This window comes from Hylaeus volcanicus, chromosome 8 (genome assembly GCF_026283585.1).
Source record: "Hylaeus volcanicus isolate JK05 chromosome 8, UHH_iyHylVolc1.0_haploid, whole genome shotgun sequence".
Taxonomy (NCBI): domain Eukaryota; kingdom Metazoa; phylum Arthropoda; class Insecta; order Hymenoptera; family Colletidae; genus Hylaeus; species Hylaeus volcanicus.
This window is the reverse complement of record NC_071983.1, coordinates 4,639,645-4,666,118: the sequence shown is the minus strand read 5'-3', so window position 1 is coordinate 4,666,118 and position 26,474 is coordinate 4,639,645. Positions and strand designations below refer to the sequence as shown.

General features: G+C 43.3%; 1 protein-coding gene across 16 annotated transcripts in view; it reads left to right on the top strand.

Annotated features, from left to right (window-relative positions):
- LOC128881550 (phosphatase and actin regulator 4) overlaps positions 1-26,474 on the top strand; it is a 225,043-nt gene that overhangs the window by 191,770 nt on the left and 6,799 nt on the right. For 10 of the 16 annotated variants that reach the window (XM_054132705.1, XM_054132709.1, XM_054132710.1 and 7 more), the window contains 9 exons: positions 10,825-11,049; positions 14,768-15,001; positions 15,078-15,327; positions 16,559-16,591; positions 18,688-18,833; positions 22,728-22,884; positions 24,419-24,474; positions 24,612-24,715; positions 24,953-25,125. In XM_054132705.1, the coding sequence (XP_053988680.1) occupies positions 10,825-11,049; positions 14,768-15,001; positions 15,078-15,327; positions 16,559-16,591; positions 18,688-18,833; positions 22,728-22,884; positions 24,419-24,474; positions 24,612-24,715; positions 24,953-25,125 (1,378 nt within the window). Of the gene's footprint in view, positions 1-10,824; positions 11,050-14,767; positions 15,002-15,077; positions 15,328-16,558; positions 16,592-18,687; positions 18,834-22,727; positions 22,885-24,418; positions 24,475-24,611; positions 24,716-24,952; positions 25,126-25,566; positions 26,468-26,474 lie in introns of those variants that run through there. The other 6 variants (XM_054132704.1, XM_054132701.1, XM_054132702.1 and 3 more) reach the window with 6 other exon arrangements.

Here is a 26,474-nt window from a genome sequence, read left to right as displayed (position 1 = left end):
TCACCTTTCCAACCGATTTAACCCCCGGATAGCTTCCGTTGAGGAGCCTGCCCATTTTGAAACCCTACGAATCGAGTGGTATTTTCGGTCTTTTCTTGAAAAATTAGACGTACTAATTTTTTCAAGCGTGAATCGTACTCAAGCACGAGTGCCCTGTAACGATAGAAAATATATCCGTCCCTCCTCGATTTCAATCTAAATAATTTCGTAGTCTTTTTGATAGTTTTTTCGTTTCGCTTCGAGATTCCACTTACAGATTCGATGGACGTTCCCTTGTCAAATAGAATCTAGACCAAACATTAATTCCCAGATGGTGCTCAAAGTGTCGAAACGAACGAGTATTTAGGGAAACAACGAAACTGCGGCGACGCGTCAGGTCGTTTAATTACGATCAGACCGCCGGGTGTGATCAGAGTTTCGAGTAATACAGTAGTCAAACATTTAACTTGGCCGTCTGTCGCGAACCAGAACCGCCTGGAAGCCCCTCCGCGACGCGTCTGACCTTAGGGCGACCGAAACTACTGCCGAGTCAAACGTTTCTCTCCGCCATGATCGGACTAACCGAAAGTTACGAAACCAACCGTGACTACGGGCTGTTAAACGAACCGTTCGTGCGATGTGTACAAATGTAGCGTGAACGGGATAATTGCGGTCGACGCAGCACGTGCGAGACGTGGTCGTTTTTTAATTAATCGTCGAAACGGGAAACGTGAACCTGATTCGACGGACATTGGGTAATTCGTGTTAGTCGCTACATCTCGCGGTAATTTTATTGGGTTAGATAGCAAAATTTTCAAGGAAGTCGTACAGTAATTAGGAACCCAACGAACGAGGTGATCTTGCAGCTCTCTTGCAGCTTTCATGGGGAAAAAATGCCTTTCGCCATTAATTCACTGTCAGAGAACGACATTGAACGACAATGCACTTCTTCGAGGAATAAATCACCGGTGACCTATATGATTCGGTAATTTGTCACGTTGCAAATGTAAGATGTAAATTACTTACGAAACTTACTTCCTCGAAAGTAATAATAAATTCTGACAATACATTACTCCTTCGAGAAATGAATCATCGGTGACCCATAATTTAGCAGTCTCGTACTTTGGGTCCACCTGACGAGTTACAAGCACTGAGAATTAGAAGGCAAAACGTAGCGCGCGAACTGCTTGCTACTCGACCAGTAATTATTAATCGAAGTCGCGAGGGATAATTTGGTTGAGAAGTTGCGCTCTACCCCACGCAGACGTCCGTGCTCGTGTCAGGCTAGTCTCGTCGAAATTACCATCTCAAGACGCGTAACAAGTTCTTACCGCGTAAAATCGATCGCAGGGCAAACTGGATGCGCCAGGTCATGTTCCGTGGTATCTGACCTCTTGGAGCAGCGACCAACGATAACATTGCGCTCACCTTGTCTGTCCATCGGGTTCCGTGCACGACGCGGTAATTTCGCTATGTACGTCCGGAAATTCCTCCGACGCTCTATCGATCCTGCCCACGTTAATTTCGACCAGACGGATCGTGTAGCTTCCTCGAATCGGTAGTCACGCGCGTTGAGACAACAAATCCGCGGATCGAGAATAGAACGAACCGCGATGAATCTGTGGAACGAGATTCCTGGAAATCTAGACGCTTATTTTTTCTGCTTCGAAACAAGCGTAAAGATGTCGGCAAGGCAATAATTTTTGAAGCCTGACGAGCTCGTTTGTTTTCTTTCCCGTGGTCGATCGACGCATGGAGTAGATTAGTTAGTGGTTGTTCTCGTGTTTGGAAAGAGTGGCGAGATAAAATAATAGATGGTTGTTGAGTTGTTGATTCGTATGTAGGAAATAAAGGTAATTAGGTCTGTATAAGTCGATGTCGGGGCGCAATCGTTTCGAGAAACCGTAGGAGAGAACAAGACAGTAGAGTAAGGGGAAAGAGATCGTCCATGGTCAGACAAGTCGTGTGTCCAATACGAAAGGAATTATCCTTCCTGTAACCTATGTTATCTTTGACGTAGTAACGAATAGAAATTATTTACGTCAAGAATACCCTTACATTACACGCAAAAGTTGCAACATTCCTAATAATTATCTCCTATTATCTAACATAATAATATTTCTTTATCTCGAAGCAACCGGTGTAAGAAGAAACTTCTGACTCGTATATATGCCTTTCTGGAACGCGTTAAAAATTGAAAGTCCCGAGACAGATTTTCGTCGGTCCATATATCCTCGACGTTCCCGCGAACGCTTAACGCCACAACTCTCTTAACGCGCGGGAGTAATTTCCCTTGTCTAAGAGACGGGAACCTGGGCCAAAGGGCATCTTAAAGCTCCAGCAAAATTACTCGTTTCTTGCGGCGTTCGTCGTATCAGCAAAACCCGTGGCGGGCAAAAGTGATGGCCGCTTGAGGATCGCGCGTTTTCACTCGACCGTGACGAAGAACGTTATCGCTGTTCCCCGGTACTTGATTATTCTCTAGCGCGCATCCTCTCTCGTTGTATCGGTCGCAGGCACCCACGACTCGCCTTCTCCTCTCGCTTACTCCAACTCAGCTTTTCAACTTCGCGGTTTACGCTTCGTAATTCTCCTCCAAGCGATCGAAAACGTTTTTCCTTTTACGTTTTGCTGGAAAATTAAAGTAACGCGAGGTGGAATTGATTCCATTAAAGTGGGTGAATTATTGCATGGAATATTTTTTTTATTTGTAGTGTGTGGCAATTAGAATTGTACAAAAGTTATTATTCGCTTCATCGAAAACTTCATTTCATGGTTTAATGATCTCGTGCTACTCGAGTAGCGTTTAATATTAGTACAAAATATTTTTATTAATAAAAATCCAACGGGTATTCCAGCCTAGAAAGATCGAGTAAAAATCATCGTTGAATACACACACCTGCCCGATTCCTAATTACCCGATCTCATTTCGCTGAAGAATCGAGAAACCACGAGAACAGTTTACCGATTTTCCCACGATGCAACGGAACCGCGCACGCAATGAAAGATGTATCGGAAACGGGACGGGAGTTTTGATGGCTGCCATAAATTGCTTCGTGCCAAACGAAAGCATCTTTTACAACGCGAGTCGGTCGAACATCAAAGCGTTGGCCTACATTATTTTGCACACCTGTGTGTCTGTGCGCGCAGCTAGTATCCGTGCACACGCTTCGAACTGGATTCGAGACGAACCTGGAATCGAAACGAACGGGCAAGTTCGTATTTTTTTTTTTTCTTTTCTTTTCTTTTTATATCCCTCCAACATTTTCTTCCCGTGATTCGACAAAATGAAAACGCCCGCGTGTAAATCGATTATATTCTTTTCGACGAACGGAAATGCTGTTAGCTACCCTTTTCCTCTTCTTCGGAAGACAGTTTCGCGAACCAGGTCGCGTAAAAAAAAGTGGGTCGTGCCACGGGGCGAGAATTGTTTCGTGAAATTTGTTCGAACGACGTTACCGCGCGACTATTCGTTGAATTAATCTCGCGGACTTGCATATTTTATGAATCAGTTCTTCCTCGAGTCTCTACTTTCGGAGTTGAATGCATTACCCAACTTCGGGTAGTTTCTATTAGCAGTTTTTATTAATATATAATTATTCTCCGCATTGAATAATTAACGATCAAAGCCGCGCTACATTTTCCATCCCCTAACTAGCTTCGTCTGCTCGCATACTTATTTCTAGACCAACCGAATTCCGTTTCGGTTCGTTCGTCGCTGAGATAGTTGAATAGAGGTGTATAATGAAAGAAAGTGCAGGAGAACTGTAGGTAGCGACGATAAGATCGGCCAGAAGCCAGATACTGGGTCATTCCGTTGGGCTGGTGGAAGCAATTACGAAAACTTCCGGTTTTTCGAAGAGGGTGGGTGGCAAGGGTGGGTGGAAACCGCCGATAAACGGTCGTGGAGTTCCAAGGTGCAACTGTTGTGCACTAACCTGAGGGAAATAAGAGAAGCAGGGCAAGGGCGGGGAGGGGAGAAAAATCGGCGAAGCACCCTCGAAACTCGAGCGAACCGTAAACAATGCTGCTCCAGCGGATAACGTTGGCCTTTATTGGACGCGTTGCTGGCCCAATGATGCGAATCTGCAGTTTAGTATTATCGTTTCGATGGAGCTCGACGAGGGGGCAACGATCGATACGATTCAGCCATTGTCGTGTTTTCGGGCGAGAGACGCCTCGCGATTACCCCGTGTTGACTCTGATAACAGAAACACAGACAGCGAAGAATCGCCGGTGTAAGACGTGGATTTCTTCGAGGTAGATGTTCGAACGTTCGATTTCTAGGGAGCGGAAAAATTTTGTTGAATTTTCGAACCTTGAATCGTTGATTCGTAGCGTAGCGTAGTTTGGGGACTTTTCGTCGGATGAGTTTGAAGAATTTTCTTCGTAGAGAAAAGAGATAGGAGTGGAATTTTGTTCGAAGCATCGAAAAGTGAATAAAAGATTATGTAGATCCCTCAATCAAAAATGTTTATACTTCCTAATAATTCGCAGGGATTTCTTCTCGAGAAAAAGAAGTATGAAAAAGGTGATAAGAGATGACGAACGTGCGACCATCTCGAACATAGAAGTCTAACCTTTCGAGGGTGAATAAGAAAGGAAAGCTATGTACATTTCTCAGTCGTGAATCTTTGATTCGTACCACTTGTTTGCAGCACTTCAGCGCCGAAAGTTTGAGAGGTTCTCGTTGCAGAAAAGGAAATTGAAAGGAAATGATCAAAGGCGGAGGGGTTGTGAATTAGTCGAGGATAAAAATCCGTTTAACCGATACATCAAAAATTCATTGATCTCTGTTTCGTTAATGATCGACTCGTACTACTAGCTTTCTTAGCGTTTTGTTTTAAAATATGAAACCATTCAAACGTTGGTATAGATACCCAATTCTCTCCCGTAGCGCATCGCAATTTAATAGAAAACGATACCATTTCCGTGGTTTGTGTAATATCGATTCAATTATACTTTCATTTAATTATCTACAGTGATTTAATGAAGCTGCAGCGTAAAGAGGAAATCGATACGATTCTTTTAGGCGATGTCGCGCAATCCATACGGCCCATATGAAACGAGATCGTATTAACAATTGTTAATAAATTGACGTATCCTTTTTACGTAATTTCGTTCGATAATTCGTGGTCAAATGTGATTCATAAATATAGGGATTGTGAATATATACTATTCGGTAAGCGATATTTCATGCATCGAATGCATAACGCGTTATTTTTTACTTGAACGAAATTCAAGGTTGTTCCTTGAAAAGAAATCAATTTGTTCTTGAAGTTCTAAACAATGTAAACGTTTGTAAGCGTACAGTATTTTGTATTTTCCCATATCTTTGCCGCGTCTGGGGAAACATGACTCTTGGAAGAAACTGTCAAGAAACATTTCTACGAGTCTCTAAACACCATCCGCAAAATAAACGATCCTCCGCGCTGCAATTTCGCATCTCGGCTTTGTTCAATTTCAGCTGTCGCTTTGGCCGAAAATAACGCCCGTTGGCTCGTGCGTGGCGGATGGTGATTCCAATTTCGCGCGTGCCGCCGAAAGACAGAAGAGACCATTGTGCCCAAAACGTGTTTCCAATCCATAACACCCGGACACGTGTCACAGTTGCTTCGCGGTGAACACGAGCGATGCTGTTCGCTCCTACACAATAGAACGCGCAGCAAATTGAGAATTCTCCATACGAACCTCGAGCTTTCTTGCTCTGAACGACGATCGACTAATAAATTTATTAAGAGAAAGAAAGTGGAAAAGGAGAAACAACTACCCTCGACTGAAAATATGAGACTACCCTTTTAAAGCTCGAGAAACCCAGCTGCTGCGCAGCAAACGATGATCTCACGGTCTTAATGGAAACGGCGAAAAATAGTCGAATGCCTTCGCGAAGGCGTCACGGTCGCTTTTAAGCGATAAACGCCGACTTCCGACAAGCGGACCAATCGGCGTCAATCGATTAATGCGTTTGAGATACACGAGGCAATCCGACGTAGCTTTGGCCGCGTCCGCAAAAATATTCCAGTAGAGAAACGTGACGTACTTAACCTTTTTATTAACAATAAAATTTTTAAATAACCATCGCAGAAATTGTTGATGCGCAGCTTCTTATACGACGTCAGACCGATTTAACGCTCACGATAAATTTCCACGCAGGATGAAGTAGGAAAGAGGTGCTTTCCCACTTTTTATATTATGTAAAGATTTTACAAGTTCGCAGCCATTAGCTCGTTATTACCAGATCTCAGGACGTGGAGGTTGCTTGCGGAAGTTCTTTCGATGTATTTTGTAATTTCTGAGTTTTGGTCAACGACGAAGTTTCTTATCAGGTGAAACTAATTAAAAAGTACACCGCATTGGATAAAGTTACCTTGTTCGTTCTATGTAGTCATGCAACCGATTTCTGTGCTCTATTTAACCGCGTTAATATCGCTTTCAGAAACATTGAAAACTAATGAAAAAAAAAAACAAAAAAACAAAGGACAAGTTTATTAGTTATGCGCGGCAAAACCGCGAGCTTGGTTATCGCAATTCAATCGAGCACGACAAACAAATGAATTTTTCACGTTCGACTGCTATCGTCGTTTTTCACTCGTTGCGGTTTGATCGATCAGTCGAGTTACTTTCTGACACTTTACGGGTGGTCTTCGTTGTTATTCGTTGCACGTTCCTAGTACGTACAAAATTCGGCAATAAATTATATCCTACTAAATGAACAACGAAAGTAAATCACTTTTATTAGAAATATTTCATAATTATAAACTGTAGGATATTAAATATTAATAAAGATATTTATCATATATTCATGGAAAGCACTAGAGATAGAGGCACTATTACGCGCAAGTAGAAAGCCGAAGTTTAAAAATAATTCGTTAGAATAATTCGAAAGCCAGACGTCGAAATTATTTTCAACCATAAATCGTCGCAATATATTTAACAGATTATGACAAATGCCCGAACAGGGGCTTATTCACGTATTACGATCTCGAGATCTCTTGGCACGTGTCTCCGAAACGTTTCGCGTGAAACTGAGGATGCGTGCAGGTGCGTGCGCGTCGATGCACTCGATGCACAGGTTCCTGCACTTGGCATAGAAAATGCAAGTGGAATGTCGAGCAACTGCGCGAGTCAAACTTGGCACTCAGAGCTGTATCAAACCAGCAAGAAAGTTGTTGCATCGGTTTCGATGCAGTTCGTGAATTATTTCGGTCGTGCTTCTTCCCTCGCTCGACAGATTTATACGCGATCGCAGCGATTGGATTATTGGAACTGTTCGAATTCTAATCTCGCATTCCTGCTGGACGTTGAACCTTTGACGTTGATAACCGAACAGCGTGAATACTCCAACAATCACTCATTTCACGTTTAGACCATCTATTTTAGAATTAGCTTCTACTTAGAGTTTGCTAGATTTGTACATCGATACAGTAGGTACTAATTAATAATTGAGATTTAAATAAATCGATTACTACTTGCTTTGAAACGCCGAAAAATATCCGCTCGAAGAACAGACGGTCTGCCAAAGACAATATGTACGCTTCGAAGCCTATTGTTCTTCGGGTATTTGAGGATGATGATGTTACATGCAAGTGCAAGAAAACGGAACGCGAATGCAACACGCGAGAATGCAAAACAGTTGGAAATAAACAGACTCTACCTATACGTGAATACGAGTAGTCTAAAATACAGCGGATACTTTGTATTTTCAGAACGCTGTTCGCGGCGAAGAATTCATTATCGTCGAAGCGCAATGCTCGATGCTCGCTCATCGTATATCCACTTGAACCGCGTTCGATTACATAACCGCAAATGATTTTACGCAACGCGATATTTATACGTAAAAGTACAACCTAATTATACTCGCATTATTGTCTTGTCACACAGCAAACGCGTGCTCTAACCACGGAAACACGTAATGTTTAATGCTTGACAATAACACGAGAATAACATTAATTTATTAATTTCGCAAGGCAATAAGAATAACTGGAACCAGAGGACGGGAATTACTATAATAGTACCAGATAATGGCAAATGATATTATTAAATGTGAATAGTGCAATGTAACAACCATCATGTTGTAAATTGTAAATATCATACTACAACGCGCTGCAATTGCGACATTGTAAATTAATAATTACCATTGTAAATTAATAATTACCATTGGAAACACTAATCAAAGGAAATTCTGTTGGTTACGGACCAAGGGATGGCAACCATAAACAACGGGACACCTGAGCCTAAGCGTAATTTAATAATTAAACCGAAACCTTCTCTATTTGCATTTATTTTTTTATTTTCGAAGCCTGAATCGCAGACGTTTAGCCTCTCTCCTAGATAGAAAATTCAGAAAGATCCCTAAACAATGGAGGCATTAGCACGCTTGTCCTTCGATCGAGTCGAGCCTAATAAATTTGCGTCTAAAGCGCGTCGTGTCGACTCCGTGGCAACTAATGACGAGAAATCTGGGGTAACGAGGGACGCCAGCGTCGAGAAGGTCGACGTTGGTGTTTGTCGCGCAATCCACCCAACGTTTCTAATCTATTTTCGTCCGTGTGAGTTTCTAGTTTCTAACAGTACGATCCGTGCGTTCCATCTACGCGGAACGACGCTCGCGTTCGCGACAAGTTCACCGTGATCGACTAGAAATCGATTAGGATCTGGCAGCCGTGCTTGTTAACCCCTTCGCGATCAATCGAGGCTGGCCACGTAGCGTGGCTTTCGGAAAGCTGAGGAAGAGTCGGTTCGGAAGAATCGAGCATCAGATTTATTTTAATAATTGCGTTATACCTTTGTCGTACGAAGTTTAAAGAAACAAGAGGGCAGTGGGAATTAACTGGAATGTAGAAGTGTAAGTAATTCGGTGTGAAAAATAATTTCTGTCTACTGATTACATTTTTAGAAAACACATTCCTTTTTGTGACGAAAATAATAGCTACTTCGTTAAAATAATTATTGGCTCGAATGGAGGCTGGCTTGTGTCATAGAGTCGGTGAATGATCTTTATTACCCTTTTCTAATTTAATTAATCAGAAATAAATCAGTAAATTAGCTATCGGCTCTGCGACAATATTCCTCGGAATTTGCGCGAAATATAATCGCATGCTTCACCTGCATCCCTTCCGTAACATGTTCAACGTTGGTTTCACTTTGTGGGGAATGTCCAGTCGGTCGACCTTCGGTCTCTCTACATTGTTGACGTTATTAGTTACGCTGCGTCGACGACTTGGTTTCGGAATTCCATTGGCGATCTTCCAAGTGGACGTCGAGGAACCCCTTTGGGAACGTAGAGGACCAGGTCGTGTGTATCATGCTATTCACGAGACGACGAAAATCCTATTTCATGCGGCGATACGTCACCGTCCGCGAATGATTTCGTTCCCGTCTGGGAATCCGTACGGGATAAATTCGATTTCTAGGATGCTGCGCATCTGATCGCTGTCTTCGTGTCATTCTGATCTCTGTTGGACCCCTTTAAATACCTCGCATTTTTTAAATATTATTTTTCACGTAAAGTTCTTCTTGGTAAAGTACATGCGTTAAGTGTATCTTTGTTTTGCGTAGAATTAACCCCTTGCACTCTGAGAATTTTTAATCTTCGTAGCGCGTTTGTGGCGCCCTTTTCGAAAATTATAAGCGTCCTTTCCTCGCCAAAATTTATAAATACTCGTGTAAATACAATGTGTATGAAGCGCAGCGGTCCAAAAAGGAACGCATGTTTGCCTTTGCTCGAAAATTCCTCGAGCGCGAAAACAGAGAAGTTAGTCACCCGGTGACGTTCGACTCCCCTCGATGAAGGATGACAGAAACAGAGAGCCTGACGCGGAGGTGGATGGTCAACGATCTGAACCAGCATCTGGCAACGCGATCGCGCAATTTATTTCTATCCACGGTCGTATGACGAATCCTTTACTCCCCTTTTAAATTCGTAGAGCAGGAACGCGTTCGTAGCTTCCTGAAATGACCATTCCGACTCCTCAGATCGGTATTATTAGACGGTGCTTGTTTTATCGAAGTTATCGAATTTTTCCTTTTAAGCTTCGATTCCGAGGATTCGTAAGTCTGAGAATCATTGGCTCCACTTTCAGTTTTCATTGAAATAATCGTCGACGATTTGTATCCGCCGCTGGTCGCACGTAACAAAGATAATCACGCTGACAAAGCGGACGCGGAACAAATGACCCAACCGAGGATTTGTAACCGAAAACGGCGACAAATACGGCGAAGACAAGTCTAATCAGGATTAATGCACCTGTGCGTTAGTGGTGCAATTTTTGTCCTCGCTGATAAATCTGCGAGAACGGGACGTAAATTGTAGTTTACGCGGGGGATCTAAACGAACAAGCTTATCATCTCCTGCGTTAAACAACATCCCTTGGTAGCCACGACTGTTCGCGTTCGTGTTGCTAACAAGCACAATTGTGAGCTACTTTCGTGGTCGAATAAAATCGGGACTGTGGAAGAACGTTTGCGTGCACGTTCATTAATTTCACAACATTTCTGCTCTCTTTCGTGAAACTACTCTCTGCGGGTGTATCTATCGTTGAACAGAAAAGTAGAAGCTATTTAAGCGTAGGTATCGGAGTATACAAGAACGAATAGTACGGTATGAACTCGCGTTAGGACACTCTGGACAAGGGAAGTTCGGCAACTCGATGATTCAAAATTGAATCCTTGCAGACAAGGAGAAGAGAAGATACTCGCCAATTTCCACGAAGCTTGCAATATTTTCGAGTCTCTCAGTCGTCGAGCCTCTCTTGACTCGGTCGTAGCTGGTCGCTCGCGATTCCCGAACGCTTTTCACCGCCCACGCTCTGACCGGTTTCGAATCTTTTTTTTTTTCTGTTGCAGAGCCGAAGCAGGAAAAGACTGAACAGAGTGCAAATGGCGCGGTATCGCCGGGCGGTGAGCCGCAAGCGAATCAGGGCACGGCTACGACCGGCAACATGCCGGTTTTGGCCGAACCCCCGAATTCAGGGGACCAGCAAAAGCCGTGTAGGCCGCACAACCTGGTATCGAGGGCGGTATCCAGGGCGGTATCCAGGGATGTAGGCAGGAGACTCAAGCTGTTCGACAGTGAGTACAGCGAATATAGGTTAAACGCGTTCCACTTTGTAGGTGTTTGGGATTGGTAAACTTCGGGAAATAAGTATTTCTTAGCTTTCGCTACGTTTCACGGGAAGGATGATAAAAAAAGAAAGAGAGCAGAGATAAACAACATGTACCTCCTTAACGCTAGAACCACCGATGCATACCTGCTAAACGTGTTACTATATCCAAGAAATTATAGCAGCGAGGAACTGATCAGTTTGCCAATACAATCACCCTTGATCCTATTCTAATAACGATCGTTATTTACGCGTGGGTCAAATCGATTTGCTCGGTAGTTAGAGCGTTAAAAAATTCACGCCGCAAACGTCCTTCCGACAGTATAATGCATCGACGAAAGTTTCTACGGCGTTATCTATCACATAATCGCTGCAAGCTACGAAGGAAGCTCGATCATGCAGTGACCGGACGCGTCTCGTATAACGCCAGACGCGACAGAAAATTATTGTAATAATTTGACGAGTTACGATGCCTCGTTAACCGAGAGTCTGGGAATACTGCTTCTCCGATAAGTTCTACGACACGAGGGCCTGGCAAAAGTGCGCGAATGTCAGGAACGAAGGTAACGCGCGATAAAAATCAAGGGGACCGTTAACCAGTTCACCCTTAGAAAGAAAAAACTTTTGCGTCGAATTAATCTCGTATTTTACTTGTTAATAATCCTGCTATTAAATGCACGTGGAATCTCTCATCGCTGTATATCTGCGTTTAATGATGTTTGGTTAAAAAAAAAATTATAATTTAATTTTCGTGGCGTTTACCGTCATTCCTCTGTCAATGTTGACCTCTTCGCTGGACAGATTACAGACGATTGGTCGTAATCCCGTCCATGGCACGCTCTGTGTCGACGCGAGAAAGCAGTAAAAATAATACGAGCGGCTTATACAGATTATCGGCTTTTCAGATTACGTCCATCGGCGCCACGATTGAAATAATAGGTTCTGTATTGTGAAAAAAATTGTTCGACGCTCGAATAAGCTGCGCGTTATACGAGACAGGGTATCGATATTACACGTCGCGCGTTAAAACGCGATTTTACTATTATGAGAAACCTGGCAGCCAATTTAATACAGCGATACTCGTTCTCCTATTTCCCCCCGAGCGAGATATTAAATACCGCATCGACTCGCGATATCTAAAAATCCTCGTCACCGTCGCAAATCACGTTGGCTGGAACGAGTTGGAGTTCAAGGTTATCGACTGTTAACGTGCGTTGCCCTTTGTCGTAAAGAATTTGTTATTAGGTAATATTTCTGAGTCGTATTCTCAGGCACACGCTCGTGTACCATTACAGGAAACAGTTATGATAGCCATAGGGACAGATAGTTCGAATCTGGCAGCACAACAGAGAGCACTTAGTTTCTCTGAAAACCAATACTCCTTATTATAAAATTACCCGTCAAAGGCAACAAATAAAAGTAATTGAAACTGTAGACGTTCGAGAGGCGTGACAGTAGCGCAAAAAGGAGTCGTCCATATTTTTCGAGAGGAGTCAAGTACGCGACCCAGTCGCGTCGGTTTTCAACCCAAAGGCTCTCCCAACTCGTCGAACGAACGTTATATTTCGTTAACTCGTACCAAAGAGTTCGCTAAGCGAAACAGCTCGAGATAAAAAAAGAACAGCATCTCCATTCCCAACCAGAACCGAAAGTTTCCGTCAATTTCGCGAGAAGTTCCCAAGAAGGTAGCGGTGAAACGATAAACTTTCGTGTCTCGCCGGTTCCCCGTCGCAAATCGCCTTTAAAACTCCCCGTTTACCCACGAAACTTCAAAGTTCGTTTTTATCTTCGACTTGTCGCTCCGCGAATTTACTTTCCGATAAAATCTTCCAACGTATACACAACTGCTATCAAGGAACACGCTCTTTGGCAAACGCGTCTTGCAGATTTTTAAGGCAACCGTAGAAAAACATCGCTCCTCCGTGCAAACCGTTCCACGGGATAGGACGTCGACGCGGAGTATCTCGCTCAGTGTTCCGAGAAAGAGAATTTTCAACGTCTTAGCTTCCATACGATATTTATTAGAATTTAAAGCTTACGTTCTCGAGTGGGAGATTTGTCTCAACCAGAATCAGGGACTCGATAATACTTTCAATTCCATGTCCCCGATAAATAGAATAACATTCTGAATGAATTGACGAGCGCGAAAAGCGTCGATTCTCGGTACCAGCAAACTTCCACGAGCCGAAGCACGTAAACGCTTCGTCGCGTCATCGATCGCGGAGTCTTATTAACTCCTGACAATAAAGGAGACGGGGAACGAGGTTCGGGCAGAACCTTTGTCGGCCAGCTAAAAGTGATAACGTCCTCCAGGAAATAGCGCCCTCGTCGCGAGCACTTAGCCCGAAGCCTGGCGGAGACTCGTGACGCGCGAAAGACAGCGCCGTAGTTCTCTCCCCGTGGAAATAAGTTGGTAACAGGTTTTCGTTGCAGTTCCTCGGGCGTTCCTACGCCGGAGACACGGAATTTCGAGGCTGCCCTCGAGTTCTCTCTTTAATCACCCGAAGACTTCTCTGTGCGAGCCCTCCCCGATCCTCTTTCGCTGCCGGGAAGCTTCGTTTGTTCTTTTCTTCGGAAATCATCGTTCGATCACCGAGTCTCTCAAAGACTCGGGTCGCGTCCCGACGAAATTGCATCATTTAGAGCGCGATCGGGAGCCCGAGGATCGAGAGATCCTGGAAAGATAGGACACGTGTCGTAGGTGATCCTCTCCTCGAGGAACGACGCAACCCTTAGCCAGTGTCCGCCTAGATTCCAGGCCCTGGAACGTGACTCGAGTCAAAGTTTCGGGGATGATGTAGAAGTGTAAAGCTTTCGTGGCATTTCCTTGATTTGCGCGGATCTCGAGATGCAGCAAGAGGAATTTTGGGTGATTAGGAAGAACTTGGGTTTCGTTTTTTCCATCTTAGAAAGATCAGGAATAAAGTAGACTCAGCCCGAGGAGAAACATGTAAATATTTGTAGGAATATTAAACTAGTTGCTTTGATAAGGAATCCTCGCGTAAACGTCACAATGCGGAGACGAGTAAACGTAATAAACTTCCCAAGCGTGCCAGCGGAGCGGAAAAGAATTTCAATTTAAAAGTGGAATCTCGATTTCTGGGGGAATCTCTGCGTCATCGCTGAGATATGGAATTACGCGATTCCCTGTTGTAACGCCACCGGAGTCTTAATTTATTACGTTTTAGCGAGGGCGGCGCCGTTGCGTGACGAATTAAACCGCGACGGGAAATGATACCACGCGACGATGAAAAAAAGGAACAAGGAGAAGCGCGAATCACGAGGGAATCCGTCGACGGGACGAACTTCCAGAAAGGAATTTCGTAATTCGTCACGGGAACGCTACGCGTACTTGCCAAGCCTCCCGCCAGCTATATACTCTTCTCGGTGAATCATGTTTCCCGAAACGATTGGCACGCGTTTCTTTTCCACCAGAATCCCGGTGTCTATGAATAACACTGTCCACCTCGTTTGTGACATTCTCGGCCAGGCATTAAATTCCTGCCATCTCGTGTTAGGTATGAACATTTCTCTGCGTTGCTATCTCGTAAGAGGATCTTTGGAGCGTTGAGATTTTTGAGGGAAATTATCGAACCAGTTCAAACTTTGTAGGTATTGTATATTTATTTGAAATGCATTCGAAAAGGAAGTTACAATCAACGTGTGTTCTTTTCGTTTGCTTTCAGTGAAGAATGGGGTCCTGGAGCCGAGCGCCGAGGCCCAGGAAGTAATCGAATGGTGCTTCCCCCTCCCGTCTCAAAATACGATGATGCTGTCGGAGCTTCCGGAGCCGCCGATTCCGTTGAGCGAGATCGGACCGATTCCACCCCCGCCGATGTTCAGTTCTTCGAGTCCTACTCTGTTATTGGCCAAGCAGCGACAAACGAGGAACCCGTTATCGTCAGACTACGAGGAAGAAGGTACGCCATATATCATCCACCCCTCTCGTAGATCTTAGAACGCCACTGATATGACTATGTTCCCGGTGTGTCACAGAAGACGAGGAAGACTTCGACGTGGAGGACGACGACAACATGTACGTGGTCAGGATGTCCCAGCCAGACCCGGCCATCGACACGTCGAGGGTCGAGGAGATACCCGCGAAGGAGCCTAAGTTTCACGCGGTCCCGCTGAAGAGCGTGCTGAAGAAGAGGGGCTCCGGAAGCGGGCCTGGGACGCCGCAGAACACGCCCACGCAGGAGAACAGGCCGTTGACCCTGCGCCAGGAGCTCCAAGCCTCCTTCAAGTTAGTGCAATTCCAAATGATTCTCCGCTGAGAGACGCCCTCCAGATTCGATCGTTCTCGATAGACTCGAAAGGGCCTGTTTCGCCAATTGTTCAAATTAGAATTTCATTTACGCGTTGTCTAGTCGTAACGAATCATTAGTTTATCGTTTTAGACCGTGTGCTTGCGGTCATTTCAAAGCGTACAGAATAATTTTATGCTTTTCGATTCGATAGAGATTTCTTCGTAGTTCTAGATTGTCTGCGATGAACAGATTTTTACGTTCACCTCGTAACATAAATTAGGAAAAACTCAAAGACTAGTTTCATTCAGGCGATGTCACGTAACAATCTTAGCGTACTCTTCGGAAATGCTTTCCTCGAATCCCGTAAATTTTCTAACCCAGAGAGGACCGCAAACACATGTCCGATAGCTTTAAACGAACGACTAGTGACCCCATCTCACCTCAGCGAGTCTCGACAAAAGTTCGAGCGCCTTGGTTGAACGTCCACGAGTCTTTTCTTCGATTCATCGGAAAATTCGGGCCACCTTCAAGGTTCGACGACGTTCTAGGCACCGAGGCGCGACAATTGTCCGTTTCACTCGATTCTGTTTTCGTTTAAGCGGCTGAGAGTCTCTCAGACGTTTTAATGGCCGACGATGAAAGGTCCACGGACTCGAGCCGACTGTCGCGAGCTTAATTACCGCGGGCTTTAATGGAAAACGTAGCCGAAACCCTGAAGTAGCCCGACTCGTCTGGAACGTCGTTCTTCACCTTCTGGCCTTGTCATTTTCTCTCACGCGCACATGCACCGCATTCTATCTCGAATTCTGTCGATCACTTTACTCACACGGACAGCGGCATCGCGCTCGTTTCGGTTCTCTATCGACCGAGTGTCGTTGGACTTGCGATTTGTTTCGCGGGAAACTAATCAGAATCTGGATTAATTACTATTGTCGACTCCCTTTGCCTGAGTTTTATTTCATCTCGCGATCGAGAATTTTCATTGCGAAAACACGTTTGTTATTTCGGTATCGTTTGCACGGTTATAATTCGATAGAACGAAGGCGCAGCGGGTTCTTTAGAGTTCCGAAAGCGACAAAACCAACAGTCGAGCGAGACTCGATATCGAAGGAATCGAGAACGATGCTCCGGGTTAAAGACGAATAATCTCACGCAAGAGTTAACGCACATCCATTAACATGTTATCAGTCATTAGTAAAGCATCGTATTTTTCTTATGCTTAACCAGAAGGCCACCGTTAGGGCCTAGGAGGAGAATATGGTAATTGGGCATTGCTCTAACTAAGCATGTAAACACCGATACGGTTTATATATAATATACAAACATATATATATGTATGTGTATGTATATATATATGTATAATATTATAAATATTTGTCTTATCCGCGGCGGTTGATCGCAGAGAACAGACAGTGTTTCCGATCTCTTTGTCTCTTTTTATCTTTCAAAATTTTGATCGTATGATGTGCTTGTATTTGAATTGAAGTACATGGTTTCATATGGCGTTGATAAACAATTCATCGATCTTGGTTTCATGCTCGGAATCACTTTGGAATATAAATGAATCGTTTTATTTTATTTTAAAATTTATTTGATCCAACGATATTCCATAAATTAATTAAACCTTTTAATACGTAATCTCTGTTTCGCATAATTTATTTTTTCATTCCGCGACATGAAACCAAGAACGTTCCGTTGTTTATTGGCTCCACAAGTTTGTATCTTTCACTTTCTTTCTCTCTTTTTCTCTCACTGTTTAATTTTTCACCTTGTTGTATCGATCTTTCGTCTCTTCCTTTTTCACTCTTTCTCGTCTCTCTGTGTGTCAGCATCACGAGCGCCGTGAGCATGGTAAACTTGCGACCTTAAGCATGAGAAAACCTTAGGGAAACCCATTGTAAACTGTCGCCTAACGCTTCACACGTACCATTATCAGCGCGGTCGAGAACCTCGAACCATCGATCGACGAGAACGAGGATCTCACGGTGTGATAGATCAAGCAACACGTCGGGAACTCCTGACGTTTTCTTTTATTTTCCCTTTTTAGTAGTTTTTTTCTTTTCTTTTCTTTTTTTCTATCACTCTTTGTGTTCCATTGGCGTGGCTTCGACGCTTTTAAGCTCGTTCGCTTCATCGACTTGGAAACGCGTCGAGAATTCGAATACACCCCTTCGGAATCCTTTCGCGACTCTTCCTTCGACTAATCTCACGGAGAAGCAAATAATTTCTAATTGCTTCGACTTTTAAATTATCCCAATATTTGAAAATCCTTTCACGTGTTTGTGTAAGTTTCTGTTAATATACCAATGTCCTCTATAAGTGTCCACTATGTATTCTTAATCCTTTACGCTGTAAATATTAATTAGTCCAACCCCAAAACATCGATGTTGTGTGTGTTTTGGCTCTCAATAATTTCGAGATTTAAAAGTTAGGGCAAAGGGCTAGCAAAATGAAACCTTCGATATTAATTTACCCAATTCGAAATCCTACCATCGATTATGTACGATCTATCGATCCCAACAGAAAAATAAATGATAATTGAAGCAAACCAAATCGAGCGACGTTTACTTCCAGACGTTAGAACGATCGTTCATTCGCTAAACAGATTTATAAATGGAGAAAAAAAGTTACTCGCGTCACATGTCAACGCAAATGAAAAAGAATACACGTCGCGAACGGAGCAGTTATCAGCGTCGACGTCGTTGATAACACATTTCGAAACGGACGACGTCGGTGTCCGTTTCAGAGCCCAGCAAGTTGCTTCTGTTATCTTCATCGACGTCACACTGTGCATTCTCCACCCCTACAACCCACCTCACCAACCCTCATGTCACTGGCGTTGTTTCATCCCCTCCATATGCATCTCGTACTTGAAACGTCGTAGAGTAGAACATTGATTCTAGTAGCGTCGACCAACGTTACTATTGGACCTGTCCGAGATCCAAGGAAAAAGCAGACTACCTAGCAATTGCTAGTTAGCAAAGCTTGATTCAAACACTGACAGTTTGCATTCCTGAAATGTTCGCAGATTCCAGGATCTCGAACAGCTCTGGCTAATAATAATCGGTACAAAATCATCTGGTCGATTGAAACCATCTCCGCAGTGGAAAACTAAAAAGAATGGCTTTGGGTAGAATTTCAATTGGTAAACAAAATTAATCATTTTAGAAATTTAATTTCTTCTTTTACGAGTTTATATGCCTCGATTTTCATTGAAATTTAAATACTTATCCAGAGGCACCGTTTGTAAGACCTCGTGGGGATTGGGAAAGTGGCCCCGATAGGCCAAGTGATTTTGCCCCGATGTTAGGGGAGGTGTCAATCTAACGTCTGATCATCTTCGACGCTTCTTCCAGCAGTCGACCAGTGAGATTCGGCCTCGCCCTGCCGAGTACTCTGGAGAACAAGGAGAACGCGAGGCCGTACGTGATCAGGGAAGATGTCGATGGCGACTCTGGTGACGGACAGGTACTTTACAGGGACGACTACGACGACGAAAAAAGTAAGTATCGATTTAATAGCTATTTTATAATGGAGAAGGCATGGCCAAATATTTATTAATTACATTTACAATAGTTTCGGTTTACGAAACAAATTATAATCCTATCAAAAAAAAAAAAAGAAACTGGACATTACGTAGCCTTCAACTTTCGCTCTCGGAGCCACAGGTTATAAAACGCTACGTAAACGATTGATTTTCTAGTTAAAAGTTAATTCACGAGTCGAACAACGGCCAAATTTCATCATTTTCCGCGCGAAAGCCCCGCGGCGAGTTTTTAATTTTCGCTAGAATCGTATTACTTTCTACTTGAAACTTTTTCACGTTTGATATTATACCCCTCGGATCAAATTTATTTTGAAACTGTAAAAGTACTTGTAAAAGAGTATCGTGTTCATAAAATATCAACATGGAACTCCATGTAGAACAAGACATGTTTTCGAAATCGAGCACGTGACAACTTCGCGTTTCAATCTTCGTCAGATCGAGCTACGAGTGAGAGAGATTGACGTTTTAAATTCTTTTTGATAAAATAATTCGGTCATCAGTGATTGATGCTAACTTTTCGGTCACTTTTCGACACCTCCTAGCACCTACTAACATTTCCTAACATTTCCTAACATCTCCTGACTCCTCCTAACACCTCTTAACACATCCTAACACGTCCTAAAATCTACTAACATCTTCTAACGCCACCTGACATTTACCTTTAATTTCCCTTCATTTCCTAACACATTCACTCCTTTCCCTGGCACACCTCTTCGGTCCTCATGTGCTCCAGATACAATAGGTAAGTTTCGGGTCAGAATTAACAATTCTACCTCCACAATCATCACGTTCTCCTGATACAAAAGGTAAGTTTCAGTCCAGAATTAATAATTATAATACCACAACACTCATCAAGTTCTCCTGATACAAAAGGTAAGTTTCGGTTCAGAATTAAGAATTATAATACCTCCTCACTCATCACGTTCTCCTGATACAAAAGGTAAGTTTCGGTTCAGAATTAAGAATTATAATACCTCCTCACTCATCATGTTCTTCTGATACAAAAGGTAAGTTTCGAGCCAGAATTCGATACATACCAAATTTCCTTCGTGCCACCTCTTCGCATATCATGTGCTCCTGATACCAAAATGCAAAAACGGCCAGAATTCCGATACGTACCGGAAAATTTGCCCCTTGAATTAGGCAACCTATACTTACAGATATGTCGGGATGGTTGCCTGCTCGTAGGCGCAAACGTCCCACCTCTTCGCATATCATGTTCTCCTGTTACCAGGAGTAAAAATCCGACATTTCCCATCACAATTTTGAGCGGGGCGATTTGCAACATTGTTGAACTCGCAACATTGTTGTATTTTTTAGTGGAGCAATTTGCAACATTGTTGAACTCGCAACATTGTTGTAGTTCTGACTGGAGCAATTTGCAACATTGTTGAACTTGCAACATTGTTGAAGTTTTGAGTGGAGCAATTTCCAACATTGTTGAACTCGCAACATTGTTGAACTTGCAACATTGTTGAAGTTTTCAGCGGGGCCATTTGTAATATTGTTGAAATTTTGAGCGGAGCCATTTGTAACATTGTTGAAGTTTTGAGCGGAGTCGTTGCAACATTGTTAAACCAGGAAATATCACAATATGAGACGAAATTATAGGGAAATATCACAGAAATGAGGGGAAATTATAGGGAAATGTACCGGGAAGTAGAGGGAAATATACCAGGAAATGAAGGGGAATTAAAGGGAAAATTTCCACGATGCTGTATATTACGTAATTCTTCATGAGTTATTAGATGTTAAAATATGTTAGAAGGCGTTAAAAGGTGTTAGTTGATACGTATTTCCTTCGTGCCACCTCTTCACCATATCATTAACCTATACTTACAGATATGTCGATCCGGTTGTCTGCTCGTAGGCGCAAACGTCCCACCTCTTCGCATATTATGTGCTCCTGATACCAAAATGTAATATCGGTTCAGAATGCGATACGTACCAGAATATGTTTCGTGCCACCTTCTCCGTGAATGTGAACAATCGTTCGCCTTCATCGTAGCTCTTCCGGTTTCTTTCGTTTGGAACGAATTACATAAACGATAAACGGGGCTGCAACTGTCGCCATTTCTAATTGGAATTTTTTCTCCTTTGTTCTTTGTTAACGTAACGTCGGCTACTTGACAATTAATTCCAGTGATTGGAACCCACTGTAACCATTTTTCTAATTGCTTTTTAGAGAATTTCTTTTGTGCCAGCCCTGTCGAGCTTAATGGTACACTCAGCGCAATAATTATTACGAAACCTGATTCTTTCACGGTAATATTCTTTCTCTTGACGGGGAAAGCAATTTTCCTGGATAGGAGATTGCACATTTTTTGCTGCAATTTTCTCGCTGTTTTATTTTAGATTCATTAGATTCGCATATTTAGCGTTTGGAGTCAAATTAATGATGAATCTTTAATGTTTAATTTAGTACAATAGAACGCACCTCTGCAATTCTCGTAAAAGTTCCTCGAAGTAACAAATACATCAACGAAACGATTCACTCGAGTTTCAAATAATACACGATGGCACTTTAATTCAGCTTGTTAGGCCATCGTGAGAACATGTTTGTTTAAAATCAGCGCGCCTGAAAATTTGTCAAGCATTCAACTCCCAGGGATTGAACTTTTAAGTGACAGTCGTAGCTGTAAATGTGACAGGAATTTTGCATACCTATTACGAGTCCTCGCAGGACCTTTCCGCCGGAATTGAATGCGCGAAGGGACCAACCAGTGGCAGGCTCGTTTGCCAAAGACCTCAGAATCAGCATTCGTAGACCAGACTAATTATACTCGCGGCGAGATACGTTTATTCACACAGACAGCCGCGCGATCACGCAAACATCTCGAAGGTTATATTAATCCCCGAAGATAGCTGGCAAGTGGCTCAGTATGCTTCTGGCCGTTGTTTTGCTTCGGTTTTCCACGAATCGTTTAGCGTCTCGATCCGCCACGCGAATCGAAAACTCGAGTTGCAAGCGAAAATTCATCCCTAGTGTGCGCGATTTTTCCATGAAATGTTTGTTTATGGAAGGTAGCTTCCTCGTTGATGGTACACTTTGATGTTTCCTTTGGTATTTGCCCTTTACCAATTCTCTATTTTCGATCTGTTGGTTAATATTAGTGTTGTAACACTGGAAGAAGACCCGAACGTCGTCGTTTGAGTTAAATTAATTCCTAAACTAATCCTACGTTTTGCTCTCATGAAATAAAATTCAGATTTAAATTGAAATCGCTGGTTTCCGATTCGACATTTTCTCGCGAGTGAGATCAGAATCCACGGAGGCGTCCGAGCTTGGAGTTAGGCGTGGTGGTGGTCGTCGCGAGAGCAAACGGAGCGATGACACCATGCTGTCGATCTGGACCGCGTCGGCCCTGTCGATCGCCTGTGGCTCGATCGAGCCCTTCAAACGCGAACCGTCTCTGCGTCGCAGCAACAGCTGCTCCTCGGTCATCGATGGTAAATCGCGTACAAATCGTGCTTAAAATAGAATAAAACGCTTCGACGAGAGATTATTGCGTGTTTCGATTCCGACGTTTCCTATTGAAGTAGCGGAAGTTGAAGGTGGAACGTGTACCAGTGGCCTATCAGTGTCGAAGAGGACATAGGATTGTCTATATTAGTTATTCTCTGTTAGCTACGCGATTAAAGCGTCATGTCATTCTTAAAAAGCAACAGTGCAACGAGTCGAAACTATTTATCTGATATCTCTGGTTTGTAACTTTCACCTGAAAAAGCCTCGGCAAAAGTGACCCAGCTCTCGCGATTCAGAGTTTCACTTTGAAAAGGGAATAAATCCGAGACGAAGCGTGGTACCGAACGGTCCAGGTACGGTTTAAATTGTTTGTTTAATTGCAGGCCGGTTGGCAGCAAAGATTGCGCGCAAGGAGTCGCTGTCGCTGAAGCTCGCCCTTAGGCCTGACAGGCAGGAGCTCATCAACAGGAACATCCTTCAGCTGCAGACGGACAATGAGAGGCAGGAAACGAAGGAGGCAATTGGTGCCAAGCTCATCAGGTGAAAAGATTCTCCATCTTTCCTACAGTTTTTTTTTTTTATATGTTCCATAACGGGACCAACGTTTCTGGATTTGAATAAAAGAAACCGAGGAAGAACGGTTCACACTCTGATTTACGTGAAATATAGATCCAAGCTAGATCTCCTTGCTAGTCAAAATTCAATTGTTAGGTATTTATAATACAATTAATATACTAAATTCAGAAATGGTCCAGAAGCTCCCATATCCCCTTCAGAGAGGGCCCTTCATTGTTTGTATATGGAAACAAGTTTACTCCCTCGAGAAAAAAAGGAACATATTAAAGCTGAACGTCCTTAACAGCCCTGAAATGAAATCGGAAAAACGATAGAGAGAAGCGTGCCAGGCATTATTCCAAGGAACACCCCAGCCGCCATTCACAGGGAGCATTGAAGCGTCCATTGAATCCTCGCGTATCTTGCGTGGCCGTGAATAGCGACGCTACTCTGGCCATAGAAAGGCGAGTGCCTGAACTATTCGCGATATCGATTGCAAGCCCAACGAGTTACGTTGGAGCAAATCGATGCACTCGCATCGAGTCTGCTACGGAGAAACCGCCGGGGGGTCTCCTAAATTTAGCAATCCACCAAGAACGCCGAGGATTTGTTTCCCCAATCTGACCGTCTATGGATTCCGAGGCGATCATGGCCAACGCCGATGAATGGACCTGTTATCTAGAGGCGTGCTTCGCTTCTCCATCGTTTTTCTATGTTTAGAATTCATTCGTGTCTCCATATTTAAAAAGAGTTGCACTCGCTTTTGCTTCGTAAGACAACATCCGTTGTAATCGTTGAAATTTTGAAGACTCTCTCGAATCAGTTCACGAGTTGATAATACCAACGGTTCCTGTACAATGACCAATATTACTCCAGATCTGCTGGCCGAGCTCATCGGTGAAGCTTATCTAACAGATCCAGTCTCAGACGCGACGCTATTAATCGCTCGAGTAATCTGCTCCAAGTGATTATATACTGATAAACCATCGAATAATTGGAGCTTCGCACCTAAACCGGGATTTCCTCGATAAGCTTCGCCGATGACTTCGACTAGCTATCCGAGACGAAATAATATTGGCTTTTGTATGTAAAATAGCTGATCGAAGCACGTTTTAACATAAACGATAAGCGTATCATCGAGCCCTGATCTTGAATACATAAATGTAACGAAAACAATTTGTCCCAAAACGCCCCTGACGACGATTACACAAGTACCTTGAGAGATTTCAGGGCTAAAATGGCCCTCACTCGAGAGATTAGGAACGCTTAGGGACTGGTACGCGTACTCCTGTCTGAATACACTCTGAATCATTCATGGAGCCGAGTCCCCATGTTGATTGACGAGTCCTACGAGATCACTCCTGTCTTTAGAAGAGATTACACCGGATCAGAAAGCAAACAGTTGGCTGTGGTGAATCACTTGTTTACCCCCGCGCTAGTTTTATACCCTGTGTTGACCGTTTGAACCCCCGAAGAGGATTAAGAAGATGGGCTGACTCGCGTGGCATTGTTGTTGCAGGCGGCTGAGCATGCGGCCAACCCAGGAGGAGCTGGAGGAGCGAAATATCTTGAAAAGTAAGCTCCTATTCCATGAATAAGTATAATGTTGAGTAACTGGGTGTGGTGTTGCCGTTTCTTTTTGCTCGCGACGCGTGATAAATTAAGTGGAGTACCGTCGGGGATGAATGAGACGACGTGTAACGTGCTTGCAGAGCAAAGTCCTGCCGAGGAGAAGAAACAGAAGGAGGAAAAGAAGCGATACCTGCTGCGGAAACTCAGCTTCCGACCGACCGTCGAAGAGCTCAAGGAGAAAAAGGTACGATGTCTTCCATCTGTTGTTCGCTCCTTGTTACCGAATAGAATATAAACGACAAAAGTCACGTTAATATCGTAATACTTGTTAGTTCAAAGAGAGTTCAATAAAGACTAGAGTACCGATTTAACGAAGCGAACGAGTTATATTGCAAGTCGACGAGTCTGTTTCTGATACGAGACCTCTGAACGATACTCAGAACTGGCACAAGACGAGATAACGTTCTGTTTCCCCTCGCAGATCATCAGGTTCAACGACTACATTGAAGTCACGCAGGCACACGACTACGATAGAAGGGCTGACAAGCCTTGGACGCGGTTGACTCCCAAGGACAAGGCAGCTATTAGAAAGGAGCTGAACGAGTTTAAGAGTTCGGAGATGGCCGTTCATGAGAACAGCCGACACCTCACCAGGTACGCTGTCTTCTTTTCAACCCTCGAAATTATTCTATACGAAATCACGTTGGGACAGATTGGAACTTTCCTGGTAGAGTTAGAGGTCTAAAGTAATGAAGTAGCATTCCAAATTTAAGAAATTCGAGCTCCTTTCAAGTATCCTATCTAAAACATGAGAAAACTGCAGGTAAAATAATGGGCTTAATTCGAAAAATGAATCGATAATATCGGTAGCGTGGCTGACAACGTGTCGAGGACTCGTCGTAGAGACTCTTACCCTAACGGATGATATTCGGACCACGTTTGCTAACCCTCTGGGGACGGAGCACTTTCGAATAGAATTATTAATACGGACGAGGTTACAGATTACTCGAAAATTTTTTTCGATTCGATGAATATTACGCGCTTACAGAGTGGAAGAATTCTTATTGATTCGATTGCGTACGTTACATGTTACAGTTTTCTATGAAATGGTATCTTTCGATCGCCAATACGAAGACCTGGTTTCCACCTGCAGGTATCGCAACGATTACCAGACTCCAGTCTTCCTCCCTAAATCTTTTCTAATAGAACAATTATTTATTTCTGTCTTGTAGTTTTCCGCCAACTTTCTGTTCCCTACCGGAAGTAGATACTCCACTTCAGGACGTCTAGATATTCCTTTAAAATTATTGTCATCCAACTGGTCCATCTACTTTCTCTTTTTAATGTTTCTTTCGATTAATTGTCTCCGCCATTTTTTTTCTTTTTTTAATATATGCACACAAGTCCGCTAACCATCTTTATTCCACGCATATATATTTTCGCAATTTACGATAACATTCTGTTTGTTTACTCGTATTTCGGTATCTTCAGCACTCTTCTATTTACTTCCTCTCTATTTGTACCTATATGTATACATTCACTTCTATCTATTCGTTGTACTTCCAAGCATATTTCCCCCAAAACCAAGGTTGTCGTTTTTTTTTTTTTAAGTAACGTCGACAGGATTATACAGATACCGTCCAAACCAGAAAAGAGTATGTTAATGGAAATGTTCCGGCATCCGTCCCCAATGGGTTAATCTTTCAAGGGGTTAATCCGATCCCTGAAGAGTTCAATCTTTCTTCTGCCCCTCGATGAATGTCACACGCCACCCACAGTACACTCAGTCCTCGCATGAGTTCTGTTACGAGAAAAAAACAATTACGGTACAAAGGGCTAAGGCTAAGGGCTATACGTTACGTACGATATCCTAATTCTTCCAACAGTAGCCGAACGTAACAGAACTTATAACAGGACCAGGTACAAGTGCCTCGATCCCTCAACTGCACCCAACGATGGACATAGAAATGGTACACACCTTTAATACCACGTTCTTCTTCATC